At 36.2% G+C, this 13,745-nt stretch overlaps 1 protein-coding gene across 1 annotated transcript; it reads left to right on the top strand.

Moving 5' to 3' along the window:
* The first annotated feature begins 2,314 nt into the window (after nucleotides 1–2,314).
* On the top strand, nucleotides 2,315–4,079 carry LOC133324264 (peroxiredoxin-2-like). The gene is made up of 4 exons (XM_061533110.1): nucleotides 2,315–2,483; nucleotides 2,554–2,671; nucleotides 3,521–3,926; nucleotides 3,994–4,079. Exons 1-4 carry the CDS (start codon nucleotides 2,315–2,317, stop codon nucleotides 4,042–4,044), a joined length of 744 nt encoding a protein of 247 aa, XP_061389094.1. The 3' UTR covers nucleotides 4,045–4,079.
* The last annotated feature ends 9,666 nt before the right edge of the window (nucleotides 4,080–13,745 follow it).

Here is a 13,745-nt window from a genome sequence, read left to right on the forward strand (position 1 = left end):
TGAGTTGTGGCATTCCGTCCTACGTAATGATTAGGGGGAAACAATACTGGCAAAGCAAATAGATAGCTCGATGCTTTGCACGGTAAATGAGGATGTCCCCACCAGAAAAAGGGGAGAGTGTCACAGTTCGCCAAGTCTGATAAATGACGTCAACTGGCAGCCCGTCATTTTTCTTGGCTCAGAACATAACGGTCTCTATTAGCAGACCGCCCCATTTCATCATCTCTGAACGCCACATATTCCTTAACCAAAGGAAAGCCAACTGTCAAGGATTCAGAGAGTTCACCAACCAGCACTTCAGAGAACTTTCTATTCCTTCTGACTTACGGGTAGCAGAAAGGAAATTCCGAGGCATCATTACAGCTGCAGCCGTTAGATTTATACCTGCTGGTCGAATACCCGAAATGAGACCTAATTTGCCAGCAGAAGGAGTTGGTCTAGCAAATGAGAACATACCTTGGAGGTCAGCAGATTAGTCGCGGAGCATAAGAGGAATAAATGGTTCGAGCACCTGAAGAGTTGCAACATCGGTACCGGTGTAAGTAAACTGTGGCCAACGGTTTAGTTGCTCTCGAACACTGGTAAGAAGGATGATAGGACCTCAATCACATTTAACGACGAAACTGTGACTGATCCGAAGAAATGCTCGATTTCTTTTAAACAACAGTTTTCGAGCATCCGGAGAGCGACAGGGCGAAGAGAGATTTATCTTCCAGCCAAGGAAGTACCAGTTTACGATGGGTGATGTTGCATGTGTCATCCATAACCCGAAGTCATCCAAAACGTTTGTCCTTGACGGAATATCCATGTATATGCTGAAGTAGCTGGACGAGACAGGAGTCGAAGCCCTCAAGATCCTCAATCTACTCGTCTTACTCCTGAAGATCTGTAGTTGCAGCCAGTGGAAGTAGCTACATTTCTTAACTACAACAACAAGTGTGAGTGTCATGGTACAATTATAAAAGGTAACAGCAAATCCCAGCTGATTTGATTCCGACGTTATACTAGTGTCAATATGAATTTGACAAATTATGTTTTTAAAAATCACCCAACAGGAAAATTGGGAACGCATACAATTTAAAATTGTTCTTTATTAAATGTGCTCCTGTATTCAATTTACTCAATCTGCCTGCTGGGAAAGTTTGAGGAAGCAAATCTTTCTTCAAGGAATAACTCGCTATTCCCAGCATGTTCATATGTGTTACACATATATATGACAATGGCTCAATTATAGGAAAGATGTGGAATAGATAGAAATATAAATTTGATAGATTTTCATTCATGTTTTTCAATTTTTATTTTGAGGATTCGAAAATATTTCATTTTCAAAATAAAAATAATTTGATGATAATTTGTTTGTTTATTTACATTTTTCTGTCAAATGAGTTGACACTAGTAGAACTTACAACAACAAATTTCCATGTGGTTGTTGTATCGTTTTTTGTACAACAACACTTGCTGTTACCTTCTATTATTATACCATGTGTGAGTGTGTGAAATGATTTCAAAGTACAATTTTTTACTACGATAAATAATGCTCATTTATGATATCAAAGAAAAAAATTCTTGCTGTATTTGTATCGAAGAAAATAGTAAAATGTAGTAGATTCTTGCAGTACGGGAACATACCAATTGTGTATGTAAATGCGCTATTACCATACAAAATTAAATTCACTGTATGCAATGCGGTTTGTAATACTTGTTCAATAATAGGCATTTGTCCGTTAAAATTGTTGATAGATATGGCAACATTCTTTCTACTACTAATTTTAGCAATTGTGAATAGTGTGTAGTGGCATTTATTTATAATTAGCCGGCTGAGGTTGGATTGTTTTCGTTTTGGTGAAGAGGAATAACTTCAATAATGTGAGTGGTATCTGAAAAATTGTAATTGTAACCTATTATTAATTTTTTTAATAACCAATACCGAAAGATTTACACAGATTAGGCCTTGTTTATTTCCCGTTGCCTATTAAAACACTCATATAATATGTGGAACAACAACAGCACGAAATCTCAAATAAATTAATTGATAACAATAGATATGAAGCGCACTATTATAAAAAATATAATAATATTAAAATACAATATACGCACATACACACACGCACATTGTCTAGGAACCTACACTTGTTTCAATAGACACGTCAAAAAGGGTTGCGTTCTCTTGGTCTTATCGAATATTGGTAGAACAGTGATTAGAATTTGAAAGTGTACGCGTGGCAAGTTTATTATTATTTCCCATATTAACTTGTGGGCGTCTTAAAAAAAAACATTTTCATTTTTACTACATTTCCTTTTTTTATAGTTTATCATGACAAGTTCATTGTCAATTTTTGTTTTACTTGTGGCGGGCTTATTGTGCACAACTTATGCCCTGTCTACTGAGGAGGACGGTTCGTGTCATTCCTTTGCCGGTGGTTCTGTTTATCCAGCAGAGAGTCCCAAAGGTGATCATACTTTACAAACTACCAAAGCAGTCAGTAAGTTGAATGAGACTACAACATTGAAAAACAGCAAATATATTTATTATTAAATGTTTTTATTTTCCAGTTTCCAAGCCAGCTCCCCAATTTGAGGGAACCGCAGTTGTCAACAAAGAGATTGTCAAGCTTTCGCTGTCTCAATATGCCGGGAAATATGTTGTATTACTATTCTATCCATTGGATTTGTGAGTATAACTTTTATGATCATATTGATATGCATATTTTTTGAGAACATGATGGTTTTAGACCTATTTTTAATAACATCTAATAGTTTATAAACACCATCTTTCTAAAAATTATATTTCATTTAAACTCCAATATATTATTGACTGATTTTAAGTATATCCGCTTAGTAAGTGGAAAAGGACCAGTAAAATGAAATTGGATCCATAGACATGTCATTCTGCAGCCGATACTAAATTTTTCATTTGGCCAGATAAGAAGCTATATCTAAATAAAGAAACTTAACACACATCACTCTAGACTTAAACTTTAAACTTAACACACAACATTCTATACCTAATTGATTACGCTGTGCCAAATTTCGTGCAAATCGAGCACTTTGGTGCTCCATTTACTTTAAATCGGACGAAAATATATATGGGAGCTATATCTGTATCTGAACCGATTTTCAGGAAACTTAACACACAACATTCTATACCTAATTCATTACGCTGTGCCAAATTTCGTGCAAATCGAAAGATATATAGGGACTTTGGTGCACCATTTACCTTAAATCGGACGAAAATATATATGGGAGCTATATCTAAATCTGAACCGATTTCGTTCCTTGGGCCAAATAAGTGACCTATGCCAAATTTCATCCAAATCGGATCATAAATGCGACCTGTACTTTGTTCACAAAAATACATGATTCTATGCATATTCTCAAAAGGAACCATATGTCTATCTCGTTTCCTAATTATACCCTTCCCTCTGTACCACAGTGTGGTGAAGGGTATAATTATTCCTATACTATTTTCGAATATAAAATAACTTCCGATTTACTTATTTATTTCTTCGATATTTTCCAGCACATTTGTATGTCCCACCGAAATCATTGCTTTCTCTGATCGCATTGAAGAATTCCGTAAAATAAATACTGAAGTAATTGCCTGCAGCGTGGATTCGCATTTCACACATTTAGCTTGGATCAATACACCACGTAAAGAAGGCGGATTGGGTAGTGTTAAAATTCCACTACTTTCCGATTTAACTCACAAAATTAGCCGAGACTATGGTGTCTACTTGGACGATTTGGGTCACACATTGCGTGGTCTTTTCATCATTGATCATCGTGGCATTCTACGTCAAATCACCATGAATGATTTACCTGTCGGCCGTTCCGTAGATGAAACTTTACGATTGGTACAAGCTTTCCAATACACCGATACACATGGTGAGGTTTGCCCAGCTGGTTGGAAACCTGGTGCAGATACTGTAAGTATTTTCAATTACATTCCTTAGAATAGTATTCAATATGCAATTCTTTTCTGTTTCGTTTTAGATTGTGCCAAATCCCAAAGAAAAAACTAAGTATTTTGAGAAAAATAATTAAAATGTTATCGTGGAAGAAACAGCAGTAACTGTGAATAATAATTTTTATGGCATTTTTTTCTTTTTCTTCAAAACAATCCATTTTTTACTATACACTTTTGTACTGAAAATCCATAACAGAAAATAAAACAAAAAATATTTTAATTTTTAATGGCGTTTTTTATTTTGACTATCTGAACGAGCATTGGCCTCCTTACGTTTCCGTTTGTTCAAGGGATTACGGGGATCATATACATCGTACCAATCATCACCTTTGGTAGAGGCATCCTTAGCCAAGACAGGGACCTCTTCCTTGAACTTCAATGTATGACACAGCCAATCATCGCCTTGAATTTCTTTCTCCACCACATTGTCATCGACTTTATCACTCTCCACCTCAATATCTTCTTGTTCAGGATCTTCACGTTTTTGTTTCAAAGCATCCAATTTGGAACGGAACTTGGATAGTAAACTTAATGTGAAATCTTCTCGACTGGCGCCTTTTTTGGGTATTTTCGCTTTAAGACTTTCATATTTTTCCTTTTCTTCAATGAAACTTTTGATCAGTTCGTTATTGTCATGTTCCATTTTCTTGGCCATTTCTTTGGAATCCTTTTGCATTTTCTTTTCCAGTTCTTCGTCTTTTTGTCTCTTTTCGCTTTGGTACTGTTTTTTCAGCGATTGGATTTCTTGGCGAATTTCTTCCCTAAAAGTGAAGATCGTAAAAATATTTCAATGGAAATGAAAAAAGGAAACTTACTTTTTCTTCTCCTTTTGAAGTCTCTTCTCATCTTCATGCGTTAGCAATTCGTCATCATCTGAATCGGAAATTTCTTCTACTTTGATGGGCTCTTTACTTTTTTTAGATTTTTCTAGAGTTTTTGATTTCAGTTTGTCTTTAATGCGCTGTTTTCGGTCATACAATTCCTCATCGTCTAACGGCTCCTCCTTTATGGGTACTTTCCATTCCCCCTCTGATTCTGAATTGCTGTCGTCTTCCAATTTTACTTTAACTGGTTCTTTGCTTAACTTCGGATCATCTACGACATCGTGCAAGGATTTTGCCTTTCCAGCATTTTTTTGTACAAATTCTGTGGTTTCAACTTCATCTTCTTCGGCTTCTTCGCCAAATGATAATAAGCCAAAATTTCTAAAAATCATAAAAAAGCCCATTAGATAAATTCCATCGGAGTTATTCCCATAAGCAATTTCAAAATCTTACTTGACACCCTTTTCTTTCTTCTTTTTCTTGTCCTTCTTGACTTCCTTTTTCAGTTCCCTTGGTACAATATCATCAAATGGATTCTTTAGAATCTCTGCCTTCAATATTTTATGGGGATACATAGGTCTTTCATTGTGGTCCACTTCACCTTCCTCCAACTTTAACATATTGAAAACTGTGTCCCCAGTAACTTTTCCAAATAGAGTATTTTTGTTTTGTAACTCTGGTGTCGGTCCCATTGTAAAGAAAAACTGTGATCCATTATCGTCCTTATCCGAATTGGCCATACCGACAAGACCTCTTCTGGTATAGCGTAGTCGTGAATGGAATTCATCTTTGAAGGGATGACCATAAATTGATTCGCCACCTGTACCATCACCACATGGATCTCCACCCTGTACTATGAAATCTTTTACGACACGATGAAAGATCGTGTTGTTGTAGTAACCTTCCATACACAGTTGAATGAAATTCCGACATGCCTTGGGACATTCTCGCGACCATAGTTCAATATCGATATCACCAACGGTAGTACGCAGCAACACCTATACGAATGTTTGAAAGTCAAAATATGAATTAAAATTTTAAATGGAATTGGATTAGAACCAACGCCGGATGGAAGGCTATTCGAAAACATATCAGGCAATCGAAGGGCGGGATTAAAAAAAATATATTTAACTTAAATTAAATACCTTTCCCGATGTTGGGGGTTCCTGTATGTATATATTACTCATTTCTTATAATAATAATTAAACAAATCGCGAAAACCCGAAATAAAATGTGCCGTTCCAAAACAAACAATAAACAATTTTCATACGAATGGTGGACATATAAGCGAATGGCCGATAAAACATAAACTCAAAACAAAATGGCTTACACTTCGTTGTGTTTACGAATGAGGGCGATGAATAATGGTGACATATTATCAGCTGTGAACGACAGGAGGTAATAATAGCTCTGTCTGTTTACTCGATAATAGATAGCAATTTTTGTTTTGGTAACAATTGATACCAAATGTTACTAAATTTTGTCTGTTTACCCAAAAATCCAGTAAAAGAGAGTCAAGTGAGAGTGCAAGTTTGACAGTTCAACAACAACAACAAACTTACTAGAGTTTACCGAAAAATTTTTTTTTCGGAAAAAAGGAGGCATTTGATTTGCGCCAAAATAAACAAAGTCCCGATTTATATTAGGCGAGTTTACTTGCGGCAATTATTATCGTTGCCTTTTGAAGTTGCTTCATGCGTCTATACAAGGCAATTCGGTTTCAAAAATATTCCCTTTTTCATTTGATGTCAATAGTTTAAAATGTCAAGAAATACGAAATACACAAAACGAATTGCCAGAAAATTGTTGGTACGAGCAATTTTTTTCCATTTCTATTTCCCTTGCCCCTCTCTCCTACAGTCAATAACTTGCCGCAAGTAAACTCGCCTAATCTAAATTGGGACAAACAAACAAAGGATAAATACAATTATTTGTATTGCATTTAATATTAAAAATAAAATGAACAATAAAAGAAAAATGGATTTGGTATGTTCCCCGGGAACATTTAAGCTTCCTGCATCAATACATTGCCCTCTATCTGGAACGTGCCTAAAAATATATAAGGAATTAGTTTCTAATTTAATGAAATTTTGCATTACTTACGAATTTTCTTCCATTTTCTGTAATTTTTTCAAATTGAACTTTGCAAATTTAATAAAATCTTTTGCATAATTTTTGTGTTTGGTCATAAAACAGCTGATCTCAAAATGGCTGAGTTTGCCAAATCTTACTGAATAAAATTTTGAGATCCTCGTCTAGCTAATTAGTCTGTTCTTTCATTACCCAAGATATCACGATGACCTTGTACCCAACACAGCCGATAGCCAATATAGCCGCTCTGCACTTGAGGCCGGCTTCAGATTTGATATAACAAGATTTGATGGCTTTAAGAGCCGCTTGGCTATCCACGAAGATAATCACCGATTCAACGACCTCTGCATTCAGACTTTTTATCAATTCCGCAGCCTTCCAAATTGCGAAGATTTCAGCTTGGAAAATACTAGAGTTGCAATCCAACTTGTAGGTTAACTCAAGGCCTAGCCTTTCACAGTAGACGCCTGCCCTTGTACCTTCTTCCATCTTCTATCCGTCTGTATAGAAGGCCAGACCGTCCAGAGGAGGGTTACTTCGGTTCCAATCGCCTCTTCTAGGAATAAAAACATCTACATCGTCAAATCTCAGGACTGGTGCCATATAGTCGCTTAGCTTTACGCGTTGGTCCAGTGGCATACCTGGCTCGTTCAAGGTACGACCATGGCAACATAGCCAGAAGTTTTGTTCATGCAGCCTTAGGGCGCTACGTACAGCCTGACACTTAATGCTTAGGCACAGATGCTTAAAGTTAAGCATTGCGTTCAGAGCTGCTTGTGGCGTACTCCTCCTGGCTCCTGTAACTACAATCGAGGCAGCTCTTTGTACCTTATCTAATTTAAACGGCATATACATTCGATTTATTGGACATGTATACATGACATATATTCATGTATTCATGAGGATTTATTGGACATGTATACAAAGGAATTGACAATTGAAACCCACTGGGTTAACGAAATCCGGTTAAATGTAAACGTACTATTACTGGATGTCGATTTGTGGCGCAGACAAAATAATGTTAAGAGCGTGTTTAGAGTACTAAATCCACTCGATTTCAAATGTCAATTCCCTAGTGTATACGTGACGTTAATAATATTCACAAATTCAGTGGATTATATTTGACGTATTTAGATTTGATATCGAGTGGATTTCGTAATTCGAAATACACTTTCAGCTATTGTAAATAAGAAGAAACTAATAGTACGTTTACATTTAACCAGATTTCGTTAACCCAGTGGGTTTCAATTGTCATTTCCTTTGCTTATATGTCAAATAAATACTCATAAAGTAGGTTAACCCGGTAAAAACGTTCTAATGTACAAGGAGTTATAGGGACAGTCACAATTAGAAAAACAAAAACGTCAGAAATAAAAAGCATGTAAAAGGTAAACCAAAAAAAAAAAAAAAAAACAATAACGCACTGTTGTTATGATTAAAGCAGCAACCCAAGGAAAATGTATAATTTTGCAAAAATGTATATTCAATGCACAATTGTGCAATGAAATGAAATATATGTTGTTGAAGAAGTTTAAAACAAGCATGGTATAATTATACAAGGTAGGGAAGCTTTTGTCAGAAAGGAGAAAAAACTCCTCTTCCTTCTGGGCAATAATGTTAGAATAAAGACGCGTTTAGACTACGCCTTCTAAATCCACTCGATTTGTAAATCGGGATATCAAATCATAACTGTTTAGACTAGTATTGTAATGAAATGAAAAGATATGTCGGCTGTTATTCGTTTACGTACATTTCATTTACACATTTCACTGGTTCCATGATGTCAGCGGCAATGTTTGAATCAATATTATAATAATTTTGTTAGAAATTGTTCTCTTTTAGGCCAAAAATACAATTTCAACAGTTAACATAATTTTGTCAGGCAGTTAAATTACCAATTTTAAAGCATACTTTAAGGAGAAACTATTATTTTTTGGGACAAAAGTAGGGTTGTATGTGAAATTATCTGGATTTAGCATAGGATTTAGAACAAATCGAAATATTGAGTTGATTCAATTTTGTATGGTAAATCGAGATAAATTCAGCTCGATTTAGCAATTAAATCCAGATAATGCACTAAACTCGCCTTAAATGAAAACAAATGCAACAAGTCGATCTGTTCATTTGACATATTTTAAACATTTTACCAAAAACACGAAAAGTAATGGAATGTCAGGGTTTCTTTTCAGAATCGAGTTGGAGATATGATTTACATATTGTATCATGTGAATTAAGGGCTAAACAGAATGTTCGCGTTGAGCGTTTTTTGTTATCGCGTTAGCGCACGCAAAAAGTTAAAATATATTTAACTTAAAAGCGCAGCGCACATCAACTTCATGTGTTAAAGTACATTTACATATACGATTTTAAATCGAGTCGATTAACGAAATCCAGAAATACACCCTAATTGTTTACACATACTGATGAGATGACTCCTGATCTCATCACAAATGTGCGACGGGAGAAATTAGAGAAAAAAGAAACGCACGGTGTTGACGGTTCCGTGGTTCCAGGTGAACTCATTTTATTTCTAATATTTTCTTAACTCTAAACCTACATTTTAATACAAAGAAGTACAATGCATTTCAAATACATACATTGAATGTGTAAATAGATTTGGGTTTGGATACATTTATGGTCTTTATTTACGATCACCCAAAAATACACACAGACAAGAAATATTCTAAATGCATTCTAAAGATAATTATGTTTAAACGCATTGTGTGCGGCGATATCATTTTTCTTCTACCTATGCACTGCTTATCTACAATGCAGGCCTGCACACACACTGCGTGAAGGTAATAAAGAACATATTTTATTATCCAAAAATAACCATACGTACAGTTCACTAAACTGTACAGACTGCGGGCCTTAAAAGATTCTAATCTTTTAACAAAAATGTAGCTAAATTTTTTTTCTTAATATTAGTTAATGATTTATAACTTATTTCGTAATTTATCAACTAAAGTTATGAAGACTCCAATATTATTCTATTCACAGCTAGGTTATCGCACCAACGACATCCAGCAGCCAGTTGCAGCATGACTCCATCTTCCACCGATGAAAAACTAGGAAAAACTTTTTTCTTCTTAATGGGTACTTCTCTTCCTTGAAGTTATTTTTCTCTTCAGTGGTCATGAAATTACAGATGATTTTCTTTGTGTTATGCAACATCTTAGCATGTGATGTAGCGGCTTTCTCAGGTTCTTTGTTTTGCTTTAATGGCTTGCAGCAGTAAACATTTCCTGGCAAAAGCTTGTAAGAAGGAGTTAATGCAGGACCCTTGTGTTCCAGCGTATTCCATTTGGCACCTTCTTTATTTTCTTTATTCGACCTTTTACAAGCATATTCTTTCACGATGTCCTTTTGAAGTTTTGTGGGTAAAGTAGTTTTTATTTTCACCGCAGCTTGGTATGAATATTTACTCGTATCCGTTTTCAACTCTTTAAAGTCATTTTCATCGACGTGTTTTCCTATTTTGGGCAGTGACTCATCTTTATCTATGAGTGCATTTTGGACAGCAGGACAGCCGTCGGTAGCGCCAACCGCTGGACCAGTGACTGTTACCGCCGGGTTGGTATTCTCTGCAGTTTCACTATGGGCTCTTAGGGTTTCGGCAACAATTTTCTTTATAGGATCTTCCCAGCTACTCTTTCGATTTTTATCCTTGAGGATTGTGTCTGGCTCTTTCATTTGCTGCACGTTTCCTCTAGCTGCCTTATTTATATTCCGTGATGGCAGCTCTTCTTCAACTGCATCTTTTTTCTTTGCAGTCTCTATTGTTTGGAAATTCGCGTTATCGATTTTATGCTTCAGTTTACGCGTTATTTGTGGTTTGTTGTTTTCGACTTCCACACCGACTCGCGGAACATCAACGTGACCGTTTCTAATTTTTGTAGTCTCCGTCTCACTCGTCCCTAAGTCATTTTCATTCTCTAAACGAGATTCTTCATTCACGACCCTATATGTAATCAGTTCGTATCCTCTTCTAAAATTAGTATCTTTTTCTAATACTTCATAGCAAATCTCAAGAAACAAAAATCTTCTAGCAAGTACACTATCTACAGGTAAATTCAAGCCATATTCTAAATATCTACCTTCAGCGTTTACATACTTAAGAAAGCTAATTCTTGAGTTGCTCAGAAGAGCATTCTCAACCTCTTCTGCTAACTCCTCTAAGGCAAAACTTAGTCGCCTAACTAGTGTATCTTTTTCTTGTGGCGATAGGAAAAATATATCGCTATCTTCATACTCTCCTGATGAACTTACGCTGTTCAACTTAGCTACTGCTTCAAACCTTGGAGCTTCTAAGGGTACGACAATACCCCTCACCCACATACGGGTTTCAATCTCGTCAAAAGCATACCGTACTCCCAAACCAAACAATATATGTTTGTATGGAACCTTTCCCATACGGTGGAGCTTCTCCTCATTATCTAGGAATTCCCTCCTTGCTTCTATGAAGGAATTTGCTAAACCTAAACAATAATCTCTAATCTCTTCTGTCACACTTTTTTGAGCAATTTTGCTCAGTTTTAAATAAATAGACACGATATACTCGCCCAACATCCTTTGATGTTGAATGAATTGTTCAAAATTCATTTTAACGAAACTATATCTGTCTAAGTCTATGCTATGGAAATATGAACTGTCCTTCCTTCGACTGTCCTACTCCACTAATTTGCCGGGTAAACCTTGGTAGTGCCTTTCACTACGTATTCACCACGACAATAAAGGAAAACGACTAACACTGCCTTTGCTTCAGCAGTGCGCCTATTCCAAAACAATACGTGTAGACTTAGCACGGTTTGCCTTCACCTGCATATCTAACACGTTACTAGCACTTCACAATAGACATAACGCAGTTCTTTATTACGCGCCTATTGCTTGACTTCGCGATAAACTAAACGCATTTTTCCTCTTATACGCGCCTATCACGTCACTAACACTGTGAAAAACCCGATTTTATTTTTTTCTTTACGGCCTATCACTTTACTAAATACTACGCGATAACCAACGTAGTTTGTCCTTTACTACGCGCCTATCACGTCACTAACACTATGTGAAAAACCAACGTAGGTAGTTCTTCACTACGCGCCTATCACGTCGGGGTCACCAAATGATGAGATGACTCCTGATCTCATCACAAATGTGCGACGGGAGAAATTAGAGAAAAAAGAAACGCACGGTGTTGACGGTTCCGTGGTTCCAGGTGAACTCATTTTATTTCTAATATTTTCTTAACTCTAAACCTACATTTTAATACAAAGAAGTACAATGCATTTCAAATACATACATTGAATGTGTAAATAGATTTGGGTTTGGATACATTTATGGTCTTTATTTACGATCACCCAAAAATACACACAGACAAGAAATATTCTAAATGCATTCTAAAGATAATTATGTTTAAACGCATTGTGTGCGGCGATATCATTTTTCTTCTACCTATGCACTGCTTATCTACAATGCAGGCCTGCACACACACTGCGTGAAGGTAATAAAGAACATATTTTATTATCCAAAAATAACCATACGTACAGTTCACTAAACTGTACAGACTGCGGGCCTTAAAAGATTCTAATCTTTTAACAAAAATGTAGCTAAATTTTTTTTCTTAATATTAGTTAATGATTTATAACTTATTTCGTAATTTATCAACTAAAGTTATGAAGACTCCAATATTATTCTATTCACAGCTAGGTTATCGCACCAACGACATCCAGCAGCCAGTTGCAGCATGACTCCATCTTCCACCGATGAAAAACTAGGAAAAACTTTTTTCTTCTTAATGGGTACTTCTCTTCCTTGAAGTTATTTTTCTCTTCAGTGGTCATGAAATTACAGATGATTTTCTTTGTGTTATGCAACATCTTAGCATGTGATGTAGCGGCTTTCTCAGGTTCTTTGTTTTGCTTTAATGGCTTGCAGCAGTAAACATTTCCTGGCAAAAGCTTGTAAGAAGGAGTTAATGCAGGACCCTTGTGTTCCAGCGTATTCCATTTGGCACCTTCTTTATTTTCTTTATTCGACCTTTTACAAGCATATTCTTTCACGATGTCCTTTTGAAGTTTTGTGGGTAAAGTAGTTTTTATTTTCACCGCAGCTTGGTATGAATATTTACTCGTATCCGTTTTCAACTCTTTAAAGTCATTTTCATCGACGTGTTTTCCTATTTTGGGCAGTGACTCATCTTTATCTATGAGTGCATTTTGGACAGCAGGACAGCCGTCGGTAGCGCCAACCGCTGGACCAGTGACTGTTACCGCCGGGTTGGTATTCTCTGCAGTTTCACTATGGGCTCTTAGGGTTTCGGCAACAATTTTCTTTATAGGATCTTCCCAGCTACTCTTTCGATTTTTATCCTTGAGGATTGTGTCTGGCTCTTTCATTTGCTGCACGTTTCCTCTAGCTGCCTTATTTATATTCCGTGATGGCAGCTCTTCTTCAACTGCATCTTTTTTCTTTGCAGTCTCTATTGTTTGGAAATTCGCGTTATCGATTTTATGCTTCAGTTTACGCGTTATTTGTGGTTTGTTGTTTTCGACTTCCACACCGACTCGCGGAACATCAACGTGACCGTTTCTAATTTTTGTAGTCTCCGTCTCACTCGTCCCTAAGTCATTTTCATTCTCTAAACGAGATTCTTCATTCACGACCCTATATGTAATCAGTTCGTATCCTCTTCTAAAATTAGTATCTTTTTCTAATACTTCATAGCAAATCTCAAGAAACAAAAATCTTCTAGCAAGTACACTATCTACAGGTAAATTCAAGCCATATTCTAAATATCTACCTTCAGCGTTTACATACTTAAGAAAGCTAATTCTTGAGTTGCTCAGAAGAGCATTCTCAACCTCTTC

This window comes from Musca vetustissima, unplaced genomic scaffold (genome assembly GCF_032173495.1).
Source record: "Musca vetustissima isolate MV318-11 ecotype Yass unplaced genomic scaffold, APGP_CSIRO_Mvet_v1 utg5924, whole genome shotgun sequence".
Lineage (NCBI taxonomy): Eukaryota > Metazoa > Arthropoda > Insecta > Diptera > Muscidae > Musca > Musca vetustissima.

Coding starts and splice junctions, on each gene's coding strand:
- LOC133324264 (XM_061533110.1), top strand. CDS start 2,315: ATGACAAGTTCATTGTCAATTTTTGTTTTACTTGTGGCGGGCTTATTG. Junction 2,484..2,553: donor ACAAACTACCAAAGCAGTCA/GTAAGTTGAATG, acceptor TTTATTTTCCAG/TTTCCAAGCCAGCTCCCCAA. Junction 2,672..3,520: donor CTATTCTATCCATTGGATTT/GTGAGTATAACT, acceptor GATATTTTCCAG/CACATTTGTATGTCCCACCG.